The sequence below is a fragment of the Miniopterus natalensis genome, chromosome 4 (genome assembly GCF_054644295.1).
Source record: "Miniopterus natalensis isolate mMinNat1 chromosome 4, mMinNat1.hap1, whole genome shotgun sequence".
Classification (NCBI taxonomy): domain Eukaryota; kingdom Metazoa; phylum Chordata; class Mammalia; order Chiroptera; family Miniopteridae; genus Miniopterus; species Miniopterus natalensis.
In genome coordinates, this window is record NC_142084.1 from 72,337,739 (window position 1) to 72,352,700 (window position 14,962).

Below are 14,962 nucleotides of genomic sequence, written 5' to 3' on the forward strand. Positions count from 1 at the left end.
CAAAGGAGTCCCTGCAGCTGCTGTTCATAGACCCTGGTCTCCAGGACCCCATGCCCACACCCCTCCTCTCCCAGCCTTGGTTCCCAAATGCCCCTCTCAAAGTGGCTAGTGCAAACATGGTTCATATGGGGATACCCAGAGTGGAGACGTTTATTGACAGAAGAGGGCTGGGCTTCCAGCCTCTGCCTCTGGCCAAAGAGAGGAAGAAAAGACGAAGGTGAGTGCCCAGTGGGGAGGGCAGCACGGCTGGGCCTCATCTTCCCACTGAGGAAACTGCATCTGGGGCCGACCTCAGGCGCTGGGGGTATATTGCAGTAGTAGCCGATCAAAGTCGTTTTCCTTCAACATGAAATAGAGGGCAAAAGAGAAAGGGAAGCACACATGAGTCAGACTCTGAGTTCCGGGCCCTCCCTGGTGGGCCTCGGGGGGGTCTGGGAGCTCACCTTGGCCTGGTACTCCTTGATGAAGGGGTGGGACCTGTGTGCGTCCTTCAGCTGGGACAGGTAGCGGTTTGTCACCTGTTGGGAAGGTAAGGCTGCGGTTAACTGAGCACAGGGACACCCTGTGGCTCTGACTGGCAGGGCAGGGGTGGGGTAGGACAAGGGCCACTAAGCAGACTCCCTGGCAGGAGCCCTGATTTCCCCACATGTACCCCACTGCCCCACCCTGAAACAGTGCCAGAGTTTGGCACATGAATGGAGGATGCACCACAGGGTTCACAGGAATGGACTGCGCAGGGACCAGGGACCTGGCAGAGGGTGGGGAGCCAGGAAGAGTGGAGGGCAGGGCAGGGGGAACGGGGTTGGGAAGGGAATGAGTTTGATGCACCCAGAGGTCTGGGGACTGAAACCCCAGCAGAGCCTTTGCTGGCAGCCTTGCCCTACCCACCAGGTCTAGCCCTGACTATATGGGGCTAAGGCATTTGTCTGGCTCTGTCTCCCTGAGACTAGGAGTCTAGGTCTGTTTCTGGGGTGAGTAGGAAGGTCATCCTATCTGTCCTGCACCACCCTAGCTGAGGCTCCCTAAGAGTTTTTCTCTAAGGGCCAGGATCCCCAGCTGGGCCAGTCACCTAAATGAGCAGTGTTCCGGCATCCTCCTTCCTCCCCACACTCAGACAAGGTGGATCGCTCCCGAGCCCCTCTTCCATCCTGTTAGCCACCCCCCACCCTGGGGTAGCACAGGTTGGGGTCCTGGCCCTAATGCCCTCTCTGAGCCTCAGCCCACTTGTCCTTAGGACCCATGGGAGCAGCTGACCTGTGGCCCTAGCGAGGGTTAGGGACCTGGGGGAGCACCCACAACTCCAACTCCCCAGGCCCCATCAGTGATGGCAACTGTACCTGCCCATGGGGAGTGGGTTTTTGCCCATACCTCAGGCCAACACTGAAGTCCAGACCCTGAGGCCCTGAGCTTCCTCTGGAGCTGAGGCCACACCAGAAACCGCCAACTACCCCAGGCTGGCTTTGCGAGGGCCAGACAACCCTCCTGCACCTGGTTGGGGGAAGGGGCCTACCTCAGGTGGCTTGCCCAGGTGCTGAGACAGGACGATGAGGTTAACCAGCGTCTCTGGATGGCCGCTGTCCTGAAAACATAGGGACACTGGGAAAACAGGGTCAGCACCTCTAGACCCCCAACTTGACCTGCTCACCCCCATCTCAGACAGGATGATGTCCCTTCCCCACCACCCTGGGGATGCGGTGGGGATGTGACCTGCACAAGGTTACACCTTCAGAGGTAGGACAGGGTCAAGGCTCTAAAACCCTGAGTGCTCCCCACACTAGCCACTCTGCATGACAGTGACCTCAGGGACCTCCTTCCTGACCTCCCACTTCCCCATGCCAGCTGCTTCCCCTCTTGAGCTAGTTGACTCATCAAATCAGACTGGGATAGCGCCCCCTGGCCTGTAACAATTTGGGAGGGCCTATTTACCACAAGAATCTCAAATCTCAAAGTAACAAAGCCTGGCCAAAGGCAGCCTCAGTGTTGCCACAGCCCAGCTGTCCCTCGTGCTGGAGGATGAGGTCTGAGACCACAGGCAGACCCCACCTGCCCTGCCTGTTCCCTGGAGGCCTTGGCAGGAAGCTGCTGGGAAATTATCAGAACCTCCAGGAGGGTGACATCACCCCACTGGCCCACACTGGGCTCTGAGGCACATGGAATCCTGGTAACCAGCTGGCCAATACCTTGGCCAGGAATCTCAGCCAGAAACCCTGGTGGCTGCAAGGCAGGGATATGCAGGGAGCTTGCTAGGGCACTTGGGGCAGAGGTGCATCACCCAGGATGCACGGCCACCACAGGGCCGCTCCACCCCATGTTGCCCTTCTTTGCAGAGATCTAGCTTCTTCTGTCAGCATAGGGCACCCTGAGGTGGCTCAACAAGTGTAGCCTGAGGATACCAGCCCATAGGACCACCGGACTAACATCCCTTTGGCCCATCTCCACTCTGCAAACAATCTTTTGATAACTCAGCCCCTTGCAGAAATGAAAAGGGAGAAAGCTTCCTACCGCTGTCAGTTTCTCATTATATTAAAAGATGTTTTCTAAAAATGGAAGAAGCTTTAATGTATTTTCCAGTTATAAAAATATAGCGAAAAGACCTCAGATGTCAGTGGGGAGAAGAGAACTATGGCCACCCCAGAGGACAGTGTTCTTGGTCCCTCTTCTTGACAGGGTCCAGGCACCACCTCCTGTCAGCAGCCCACTCTCCCTTCCCTCATAGTGAACAGTGGGTGTCTCTTCCAAATACAGACCAAGGTGAGGCATGACATTGAGGTCCCCAGACTAGGCAGCCAAGGTCACAGCAAGGAAGGGCTGGGCATGCATGTCCACTCAGCTCAGGCCAAGTCAGGCCCCAGCTGATGAGGCCCTCCCATTTCCAAGAGAAGCTGGAATCAGGGTTTTTGTTTGTAATCATGAGTTTTAGCTGATTCACATTAAAATCCCCAAGTGACCCATGTCACCTGCTGTCCTCTCCAGGAGCCCGGGGGTATGGGCTGGACCTCCCCTACCTTGTCCAGTGCCTCTTGTAGCACGCCCTCGGCGGCCTCCCAGCGGCCCTGGGCCATGTGGCAAGCCGCCTGCCCATTGAGCAGCAGCAGAGTGGACAAGCACTTGTCAGCCATCTCCTGGAAAATGTAGTAGGCGTCCTGTAGCTTTTCACCACCCTGTGGGGACAGCTGATATCACTGCTTTGTCACCCTGCTGCCTGACCCTACCCCGGCCCGCTGCCTCAGGGCAGAGCAATTCCAGCACTCTGCAATAGGTGATCCCAGCACAGCCAGCCCATGGCAGTCACTCCTTGGACACTGCCCCTGTGCAGAGACCCCCACACAGCCTAGGCTCTGCCAAAGAGACCAAAACAGCACGCAGTCACCTCACCCTTAGCTCCCCAATCCTCAGTTTATAGACTTGAAGCTGAAGCTTCAAAGGGAGAGTTAGCCCATGGACATCTGGGCCAAGGTCAAGTGGACACCACTGGGTCACACTGTGTGTCAAGGCAGTCTCTTCTCTGTAACCAGCAGACCCAACCCTGCCCACCAAGTTCTGAGTTCTGTTCTTTTGCTAAAGGTGCAGGGTCACACTTGCAAGGGAGCATGAGACCAAGGTGTGCTTGTAAAAATAGGCAAGGCTACCAGAGAGTATTGTCGGTGGGTTCGTCGAACTGAACTGAGCACATACTGGAAACCTGCCTGGGTGAGGCCTCAACCCCCGAGGGCAGCATAGACACAGATGGGGAGCACATTTTAAAAGGCTCATACAAAAAAGCAACTCGGAAAACAGTAGCCAAGTGCCAAAAAACAGAAAAGGGTCTGTTGCCAGGAGACGGGAGATGGGGTGCTCAGGCATGTGAGGAGGGGGCTGGGCGCAGGGGAAGGTGCCAGGGGACACTGGCAACCACCCAGTGCTAGGAGCCCAGAGAGCAATCTGAGCAGCTTCTAGGCACAGGGTCAGACTCTGGAGGAGAGGGCATGTCCCTGGGAAGGTGTGTGGGCAGATGTGCTCCAAGTCTGGTTGGAGTCCCCAGTTTGTTCACTCTGGCTCTGGCCAAGTCACTCGGCTGCAAGAAGCCCTGAACAGGGTTAAGACTGAGGCTGAGTGAAGTGGGAAACATGCCAGGGGTGGCCTGGGCTGGGGGGTTCCTTTGGGGGATGGGACCCTGGTCCCAAATAAGCAGTAGTCCAGTGCATCCCTGGAACCCCACATCTGTATTCCTCCAATGGGAGCAGCAGCTCTGGATTCAGGGGGCCACCTCCTGGCACTCTGATGTTCCTGCACCCTGTCCCCAAGCCCCGTGTGGCCAGGGGCTCACCACGGCTAGGTTGACCCAGGCAGTGGCCAGCTGGGTGAGGGTGGCGTCCTCGTCTTGGTCTTGCATTTTCTTTAGCTCCTTCCTGGGGATGGAAGAAAGAGGTGGGAGGGAGCCAAGTGGTTTGGCTGGTGCCCCTCCAACACACTCCTGTTCCTTGCTCATGGGGTGTACACACATACTGGCTCACAGACCCTGGCCCGGCCACCCCCCCTTGACTCGTACATGCTGGCCCCACTACACTTGAAAAGCCCACCCCAACACTGCCACACCACCTACATCACAGAGGGAAAACAGGCATGGACGTTGCCACCCCTCATTCCTGTAGAGAAAGGTGGGTAAGGATAGTATTCACCCAACAGACTGGAATGAAATAACTGGAGAAACGATCATGCCACCATGTTCTGGGTCTTGGGGTGGGTTCTGGAGCAGTCCCCATTCTGAGTGCCTCCTTGAGGGCAGAGGACTGGTTTCTGGAGAACACAGGGTCCTGATGTGGACTTGTCATTGTTCAGAGAGCCCTGATACATAGGCCCCAGCATAGCAGCCCCAGGTGGGGATAGGTAGACAAGGGCTTACCGGGCGAGGTCCACGCGGTCCAGCTTCAGCAGGATCTGCACAGTCATGGCCATGCTGTGGGACAGGGCAGATGGTCAGTAAGCACCCTCCCCACTCCACGCCCATATGCATGTTACCTTCTAGTACATTCTTATGAGTGCTCAGGCCACCAGTCCTGCCTTCAGACCTGGGCATTGCTCACTGGGCCAAGCCCTACTCCATCTCTGAGGCCCTGGCTTCCACATCTTGCCACTGACCATGCTTGGGCTGGGAGCTTCCATGGGGTCCCCAGGGTGCAGGCTTCAGGCCCATGGGTACCCTGTCCAGGCTGGGTACCATATCCGTGTCACAACCCCGCTCCTTCCCAAATTCAGTCAGAGATGCTGCACTGAGTGAGGGCAGGTAATCACCCCCTCAATTTCCGAACCCACTGCCTCCCTTTCAGCCCTAGACAGCTGTGACTGCCCACTACTTATATGGCTGCTCATTCCCAAGTTTTCCCACCAGAACATGACCTAGCACCCAGAGCAGCCCTCAAAGCAGCCTGAGAAACACAGAGTCCACTGCCTTGTTAGCCCTGCACTACATCTGTTTCTAAACTGATGCAAACCCCCTTTCTGGAACAAGGTAGAACATAAACAGATATGTAACAAATGTATGGTGACCAAATAACTGAGGGAAGGCAGGTACCAAAGAACTCATGGGAGAGGGCAGCTGCAACCTCTGGGGCGAGCTCTGGACACAGCACCCTGGATAGGCCCAGAGTGACCTCCTGGGGTAGGGGGTCGAACTAACTAGACAGTGCACTGGGCCCTAAACAAGGGTCAGCCTCAGAAGGGACTGGGGGGACCCAGGGAGTTTGTGGAAAGGCCAGAGCAGAACACAAAGGATGTGTATGTGCAGAAACCACGGGCAGAGACAAAGGTGCTTTCTGCTCTGCTGTCAGAACAGGGTTTTCAGCAGTGGCCCAGCTGTGAAGAAAGGAGTGTCTCCTGGACCAAAAATGGGAGCTGCAGCCTGAATGGGAGGACTGGACCCTGCAGATCTCTCAAAGCAGCCTCTACCTCACCATTCCCATGACAACAGACAAAGAGGCCCTGACCAATCTGGAGACTGGAAGGGCCACTCACCACTCCAGGCTGTCCCCCTGGTGCAGGGCACGTAGGGCAGCGTCTGGGTTCTGGTCATGGAAGTAGATGGAGGCAGCCATCAGCAGGAAGGTAGTGTTGGTCACATCCACACTCCTACTCATCTCTCGGTCCAGCTCGGCTACGATTGTGTCCCTGTTAAAACAAGGTGCTTAGGATCCAGGGCAGGAGGCAGCCTCTCTGCTTCGAGAACAGACATACTCAAAGTGGGTGAGGTAGGCCCCCAGGCGTGCATAGCAGCAAGGGACAGAACAGGACCAACTGTCTCTGACTAGCACCAATGCATGCCAGCCTCACCACCTTCCCATGAGGCACTTCTCACCCTCACACAGACAGGGAAACCAAGGCTAGGTGCTCCAGGCCTTGTGGGGGAGAGTGGTGCAGGAAGGGCCATGCCCACTAAGCAGCACAAATGATGACCCAGGCCTAGGGTCCCCTGGCCCTCAGACCTACTTGGCTGCTGTGTCCACTCTGCCCGACAGAGGGACAGGCTGACTCGTCAAGGGTGCCTGTGCAGGGACATGAGGCTGTACAAGTGAATCTCACACCAGTGATGTTGCCGCCTTCCCGAGGAGTCCTATGTCCTGGCCCAGCTTGCCAGCTACTCCTGACAGGTGGGCGACATGCTGGGCCTGGGGCCGGGGACTGGCAGCCCAGGTGGAATCAGGGCTGGGCCAAGGATCAGCTGGACACCCCCACAGTCCCAGTGGGCCTGAACCATGGTTTGCTTAACTGGAAAATGGAACTGAGAGCCCATGTTTCAAAGGGCTGCTACACAGTTAATGAGAGAAGGGAGGTGTGGGTCCAGCCTGCCTCACCACCGCTATTTAGGGTCCAGTCTCTACAAATGCATATGTGCTATTCAGGTGTTGAGGAACTATTGACCAAGAACCTGTGTTTGAGGGCCCCTAAAGAGCACGGACATGCCTGTCACTGTTCACACCCACCAAGGAGGTCCCTGAAGGACAAATGACTTCACATATGAGCCTGTTCTCTGTCTTGCATGGTGGGATCACGTACAAGGATCACTTGGGATTGGCATGAGGGGCCCCTGAAGCCACCTCTTGAAGCTTTCTGCCTAGTCCCTGGCACACAGGGTGTGGACATGGTGCCTGCTGTTGTCGTTGCAACGTTAGTGTTGTACATTGTTCCTGTCATATACTGTAGTTATCCTCATGGGGTCTGGTACTTTCTCCACTGTCTTCTTGCTGGCTGTCTGCAAGGGGCAATAGCTTGTGCTGTCAGGATGGATGCACCATGTGCCACTCTGCTTTCCTGAGACTCACCTCATGCCCTGTGCTTCTTGTGGGTTCTTTTCTGTAATGCTTACAGCAGCCACTGCTCCTGGAGGGCCCCCAGGGTTATCTCCCCTTCTATATGAGAATGGGGCTTGTTACCCTGGCTAGTGAAGTACAGAGTGGGAGAAACGATGGCCTCAGGAGGCTGCTTGTCTTAGTATCTTGGGGCTGTCGACACAAAGCACAATGAACTGGGGAATCAAAACAGGAATTTATTCTCTCAAAGGGAGGGAAACCAGAAGTCTAAGATCAAGGTGTGGGCAAGGCTGGCTCCTTCTGGAGGCTCTGACAGAGAGTCTGTCTCAGGCCTATTTTCTGGTGCTGCTGGTTGTGGCAGTCTTTGGTGTGTCCAATTCACCCCAATCTCTGCTTCTGTCTTCTCCTGTCTCCTCTTCTGTTGCTTATGAGAACATCAGTCGCTGGACTTTGGGGCCATCCTCTATCCAGGATGATCCCAAGACCCTTAACTACTTATATCTGCAAAGACCCCATTTCTAGTGAGGTCACATTCAGTTTCTGGGTGCCAGGACATGGACATGTCTTTTGGGGGGCACATTCAGCTGCCACTGCTCACAAGCAAACCCTCTCCCAAGCCTTGGGCTTCATGGGTGAAGGAGCCCAATCACAGGAGGTGGCGACAGGGTGCTGCCCTCCAAAGAAGCAGAGGTGTGTGTATGGGTTCATAGCAAATAGTCTCACCCACAGCTGCAGCAACCCATGAGGGAAGTGTGGTGTCACCAAGATCAGGACCACATCCTGGTGGAGGAAACTCCAAAGGACAGAGACTGGGAAAGGTGAGGCATCAGGTGCTGTGGGTGACTGGCTAGGGTGGTGGTGGGTTTCTGGGGCTGCGATGAAATGGCTGCTGGCACACAGAGCAAAGCACAACAGCAACCTGTTGTGGGCTTTGGAGCCTGCTGGGTTGTGTGAATGCTCTACACACAGGTAAAGCAGGGTCATCCGAATCCCACCCAAAGCCAAGAGGCATAAGCTCACACGCACCTGGGTGAGCATCCCTGCGGCGAGGGAATAGCCCATGAAAATAGCCTGTAAAGCAGGAACCACCTAAGGCGAGCACACTGGTGGCCAAGCACAGGTGGGTCTAGTCCTGAGGAATTTCACCCTGGCTCTGGCCATACTGTGGGCAGGCGAGGCCCACCATGCCCTCCCTGAACCACAGGAGGGTGTGGCATTTATGGGTACCCACAGTCTCTCCCCCAACCTCTCCTGGCCATTGCCCTCAGGAGTTTGGCAATTGGTGGTCTGCAGTCTGGGGTGGACCCACAGCTTAGGGTGAGGTCTTGGTGTAACCCCACCTGCACTCCACCTGGCCCCTCTCCTGAGGAGACAAGCAGCAGGTGGTATAGCCACCTCCTCTGTCATGCTGAGGGTCCCTGCCCTGTATATCTGGGGGAGGCCCCAATTTCATTACCCAGGGCTGTACATTCAGGGAGCCCCTCAGAGTCCCTGAGGGCATCTACACATGTACCCTGTCTCTGATCCCCAGACTCCTTTGAAACACAATCCATCACTGCCCCAGACTGTGCAGGTGGGGGAAACTGAAGCACAGGGAGATGAGGGGGCAGGGAGGAAGGCTCCCCCCCCCACCCCACCCCCCACAATCCTCACCTCTGGCTGTCGCTGGACAGGTACTCTGCAAACATGCGCACAGCCTGGAGCTCAGGGGCTGAGGAAGGCTTGATCTCATCCAGGACCACGCCATACTTCCTCTATGGTGAGACAAGCACACTATCAGCTCCACTCGCCCTGCCCTGTAAGAGCTTCTTGGGGTTCCCATCCCCCAACAAAGCCCCAATGCCTGGAACCAGCAGCTACCGCCCTCAGGGACCCCCTCATCCTGCCAGGCGCCCCACCTCCACTCAGCACTGTTCCTTACTCTCCCACCCCAGGGATGCAGGCAGTCAGCCCACGCTCACCTGTGCGAGGTACGCTCTGTATAGGAAGACGTCCCTTTCCACATCTCTCTCTGGACTTGAAGGCTGTGGAAACAGAGGTGGGTCAGGACCTACAGGGCCATGTGCGCTATGGGCCCTCAGAGGCCAGGAGCAGACAGCTTCCCTGGTGGAGTCCAGGCCCTGGCTCTCAGCTTCCTGTGCCCTTGGGCAGCAGGAGGGCAGCCTCCGCTGAGGGAACACAGCATGGCAGGCACCTATCTTGTCCTATCCAGACATCACCCAGGGAAGGAGGCTTGATTGTCAGCCACTTGTCCAGGTGAGGAACTGGGCACTGAAAGTGCCACAACTGCTCCAGCCACAAGACAAAGGGACGGGTGATGCTGCAGAACAGATGGGACCAGGGTGGAGATGTGTGAAGAGGACCTTATTTTTGTTACAAATACTTCCAGGTAGCTTACTCCTGTCCTGCTTTTGTTTTAAAACATTCTTTAAACATGACACGCGCCCGGCCGGGCATGGCTCAGCGGTTGAGTGTCGACCTGGGATCCAGGCGATCAGGGTTCGATTCCCAGTCAGGGCACATGCCCAGTTGTGGGCTTGATCGATGACTCTCTCATCATTGATGTTTCTGTCTCTCTCTCTCTCCCTCTCCTTTCCTCTCTCTGAAATCAATAAAGATATATTTAAAAAAACCAAAAATTAAAAAAAAAAAAAAACATGACACCAGAAGGGATGAAAGTCTGCCTCACTCAGAAGACATTTCTGGGAGAGCTCAGCTCCGCTGCTCCAGCACAATGATGTCTGTGTCTAGCCTGGGCCAGGTGAGAATGAGGGGACCTCCCTGTACTTGGCGACAAGGTCCACGGGCTACACTGCCTCAGCCTAACCACCACAGAGCCGAGAAGCAGAAGTGAGGTGACCTCACACAGCATTCACTGTGGGACTGTGAGAAGGTCCCAGGAGGCTGCAGACAGGGAAGGGACTCTCTCTTGGGAGAACAGCTTTTGGACCCCTGGGTGCTGGCCAACTTCCTGGAGGCCCTGTGGTGCCTGCAACAGGAGGACACAGAGGAGCAGTGGGGATGGAACAGAGGGTGTGGGGGCAGTGGCACAGGCCACCTGAAGGGCTGGCAGAGAAAAGTGAGGTGGGAAGAGGGGCCTCTCCAACAAGCCCAGAGAGATGGCCTGTATGGCTGCCACAGCACAGGAACAAAGGGTCTGGAGCTCCACAGGTAGAACACCAGGACTGCCCTTCCCCAAGGTGAGAACCAGATCCTTGTCACTATGCCTTCTTCTCCCCAGCCTGAGGGGTGGGGGTGAGGGTGGTGACCAACAGTGTCCTCCTAAGCCATGGGAGAGACCACAAATAAGTAGCCTGGCTCCTGGCCCCAGCCTGACTCAGGCCAACTTCACTGCAGGGTCCCAAAAGCTTTCTTTGGCTTGGTGACCAGGCTGGGGATCTGGCCATGATTTAGAACACAACGTCTGCTAAATAAGTGACTTTCAAATGACCCTCAGAGATAAACATTGGTGTGAACAACCCATCTGGGGGTCCTTACACTATCTTCAATTAAAAAAATACACATGCTGGCTCTTCGTGTCTTCGAAGAAAGGACACAGTGGGGGAATCCGAGGAGGACCTTAGGTCCCAAAGGCAACTCTGAGCTTCAACTGCCCCATCTGTAAAATGCCCCATCTGTGGGTACCACCACCACAGATCCTGTAGGACTGCCAAGGTCTCACCAAGAGGCCACATGTGAATGCTTGGGACCCTCTCAATTAGCCAGAGAGAGAAAAGCTTCTGGGAGGGGTAAGAACAAACACAGATGCACAGACTAGGGGCACCAGGTGAGCGCTCTAATACTCAGTACTGACAGCTCATCAGAATCATCTGGGAGCTCAGAAACCAGCAAAGCCAGGAGGCCCATGCCTATTAGTGCTGCCTGAACCGGGGTGGTCCTACCTGCCCCCAGGCAGTAGATAGGTTCAGTGAAGCCTGAGAGCAAGAGGTACTATGTGGGAGGCCAGTGATGGAGTGGAGGTCGGGGGTTGCGTTCCCTCCCTTACAGGCCATGAGAGTCACCTGACCACACTAGATGGTCAGCTCCTCTGAGGCTTTCTTCTGTTTTGTCCCCAATACCTGGATGGTGCCTGCCATCTTGTGGGCACTTGAAAACTGTCTGACAAACAGGAACATCATGGTGACGTAGTGCTAGGACACACCAGTGTTCTACCTGGAGCCACTTCAGGTGATGCCCATCTGAGGTTCCTGGGGACACTGTACCCAAACTACCACAAACTGAGGGCTTAAAACAGCAGAAAATTATAGAAACTTATTCCCTCACAGTCCTGGAGGCCAGAAGTCCAAGATCAAGGTGTCAGCAGGGCCACACTCCCTCCAAAGGCTCTAGGGGAGAATCTTTCTTTGCCTAGTCCATCTTATGGTGGCTCCAGGCATTCCTTGGTCTATGGCTATATCACCATAAACCTCTGCCTCCATCTTCTCTGTCTGCCTCAAAACCTTCTCTGCCTTTCTCTTAGAAGAGAAGGATAGGATAACAGTCATTCAATTTAGGGCCTTCCTAAATTCCCGCTGATCTCATCTAGAGATCCTTCATTGAATTACATCTGCAAAGACCCTTTTTCCAAATAAGTCACATTAACAGGTTCTGGGTTGGACATATCTTTTGGAGGATAGCACTGAATGCAGTACAGGCTGCCTAAGAGCTTAGGTGCTCCATGGACCAGAATTAAATGATATTAAATGGCTCAGTGCTCCCATTCTCTGCATGCCTCAGGGATAATGACTTGGCATGTCCATGGCTCAGAAGCTGAGTTGTGTGTGCCTCCAGCCAGGGTGACCACTGGCATGATTTCCTTTCTTTTCAGTCACTCTCTATGTACAGCAGATCATGCTGGTTCCTTCAGCAGTAATATAAAGTTTGCATATTATGATGTGAGAAGACTCAAATAACACATTGCTATGATGTAAGCAGCACAGACACATGGCAGAAACCAAAAGGTGAACATAGCCCGGCCGGCGTGGCTCAGAGGGTGAGCATCAGCCTATGATACAGGGGATCCAGGTTCGATTCCCAGTCAGGGCACATGCCTGGGTTTCGGGCTTGATCCCCAGCAGGGGGTGTGTAGGAGGCAGCTGATCAATGGCTCTCTCTCATCATTGATGTTTCTCTCTCTTTCTCCCTTCCTATCTCTGAAATCAATAAAAACATTTTAAAAAAAGTGAACATGAGTACAATGCTGAATTTTACAGTGACCCTACTGAGGTGTCCTTGTTCCCATTTGACAGGAGGGGAAACTGAGGCTCAGCCCTGGTTGCAGAGACAACATAAAAGAGTGGGAATCTGAGCCCAAGTCTATTTCAATCTTCTCACAGTCTACACTACTCCAGCAAGGAGGCACATACAATTTTGGTGGTGGGCTAAATAAGGTTCCCCAGAGATGTCCATGCCATCTCTGTGAACAGCTTGCATTACATCATGAGGGACCTGTGAACAGCTTGCATTACATCATGAGGGACTTCGCAGATATGATTAAGGTATGGACCCTAAAATGGGGAGTCTGCTGATTATCCAGGAGGGCGAATTCTAATCATGAAAGCCTTAAAAGCAGAGACAAGGCAGAAGGAAAGGAGCAGATGGGGAAATTCGAGAGACTTCAAATGTGAAAATCCTATGGCTGGTTCTGAGATGGGGGTTGGGGTGAGGAGAGTATATGCAAGGCTGAGAATTGGAGAAAAGCCTCTAGGAGCTAAGAGTGGCCCCAGGAGGAGAGCCCACAATCTGAATGTGTCTAGGAGCAGATTTTTCCCTAGAAGCTCCAGAAAAGACAAAGCCTGGATGACACCTTGAATTTAGCACAGTGAGAGCCGTACTGGACTTCTGACCTACAGGAACCATGAGAGATTAATAAATTAGTGTTGTCTTATGCTGTCTGTTGTAAACTGTCAAGGCAGCAACAGGAAATTAATACAATCGTGCAAATGTTATCTCAACAAACTCTAACAGCTTCCTGAAATCTGTTTGAGGTTTTATCCCCATTATACAGATGCTCAGGGATATCGGGTTCATTGCTGAAGATGAGAAGCTATGGAAAGCAAGCCTTCTCTACTCAGAGTCCAAATTCCTCCCAGTCATCTGGTTGCCTCTGTGTAGATATCTACCACACCCTTCTTTGGTGCTCTGATGGCATCCCACACCTTCGGAATAAAATCCAAACCCCTGCTGTGGCCCACAAGGCCCTTCCTCTCACCCTGCCCACATCATTCTCCATCCTGCCCCTCGACACCGCCCCCCCCCCCCCCACACACATACACTTCTGCTACACTGGCCTCTCATGCCTTGATTACCCTGATCTTGCACCTGCCACAGCACCTTTGCAGCTTTGATGCTTCTCAAAGTTCAGTCTCAGGTTCAAATGACAATGGGAGAGGCAATGCTCGATCGGGCCACTCCCACATAAAGCAGCCAACCCTCCCCCAATTTTAGACTGAGTGCTTTTTATCTCCCTTTGCCCGCACATAGTGCTCAAGTTCTAAGTACTATTCACTCACTTCTTCGTTTACTCTCTTTGGAACACTAGGCTGTGAACGCAGGCAAAGAACCTGCTATGTTCCATGCTCTTAAAAATTCTCCAGTGGTTCACTCAAAGTGACAGAAGACCCATGTCCTTCCCTTAAAGGTCTTGCTAACAGCTCTTGCTGTCCCTCCTGCCCTGGTCATCAGCTTCCTCTGGCTGAACCTGCCTGCAGATTTATTTTCTAGCTCTCAAACAGCCAAGCTAATTCCCTCACTCTATATCACACCACCTCTTGACTTACTCATTTATTTACTCCTTTACTGTCTCCCTTGCCAGGCTGAGATTCCCAAAAGAGAGCTGAGAGTTTTGTCTATTTTGTCAATGTTTTGAGCCCAGCACGAACACACTGCCTGACCCATCCAGATGCTCACTGAGGAATGAATGAAAGAGCGAGTCTGGGGAGAAATAACCGGGCTAGTGGGGCAGTGTAACGTCGACGAAGTCATTTCTCTTTTGAAAATCGGTATTTTCATCTGTGAAATGAGATAAACAATTCCTACTTCACGGGTATTGAGGGTATGGCGCCCAGAATGGGCGGCCAACAAATGAGAATTACTACCATTATTATTACTATAGTGGCATAAACGCCTCTTTTACTCAAACGCCTTCCAGGGCGCAGAGCAAGGGCTCTAAGTAAAAACTGCTACTGCTTCGGGTGATGTCATGGGAGGAGGATTAACTCCTCACCGCCTCTGAAGAGATGCGTGAGGTATAAATGCCACCAAAAGAGAGTTTTTAAAAACAGAGCGCGACCCGCGGCCACCAGGAAGCGGCCTCCATCTGTCCCCGGCCCCAGAGCCGCCGCACCTTCACCCTCTGCGCCTCGTTGATGCACTGCTGGTAGCTGCCGATGTAGAAGGCGTTCTTCACATCGAACAGCTCGTCCACTTCCCCAGAGCCGCCGGAGGCCAGGCCAGGAGCCGGAGGAGCCATCTCGCTCTGGTATAACCCTCTCCTCTTCCGGAGCGACACGTCCACAGGAAGCGGGGATCCACCGCGGGGCACGCCGGGAAACGTAGTTTACTCGTCCGGCTTGAAGATGAGCCAATGGGAAAGTCCTAAACAAGGGTAAAGGGGCGGGTGACACAAGTGCATCTCGCATGGCATTTAGGGAATTGTAGTTTGATTTAATCTTGCGAAC

The 14,962-nt window shown here is 54.0% G+C and overlaps 1 protein-coding gene across 1 annotated transcript; it reads right to left on the reverse strand.

Annotated features, from left to right (window-relative positions):
- Window positions 1–120: 120 nt before the first annotated feature.
- On the reverse strand, window positions 121–14,861 carry COPE (coat protein complex I subunit epsilon). The gene is made up of 10 exons (XM_016210760.2): window positions 14,629–14,861; window positions 9,245–9,307; window positions 8,937–9,037; window positions 5,992–6,144; window positions 4,883–4,936; window positions 4,307–4,388; window positions 3,006–3,161; window positions 1,511–1,579; window positions 444–518; window positions 121–339 (listed from the first exon to the last, which is right to left on the reverse strand). The coding sequence occupies exons 1-10, from the start codon at window positions 14,752–14,754 to the stop codon at window positions 292–294; spliced, it is 927 nt and encodes a 308-aa protein (XP_016066246.1). The 5' UTR covers window positions 14,755–14,861; the 3' UTR covers window positions 121–291.
- Window positions 14,862–14,962: the final 101 nt, after the last annotated feature.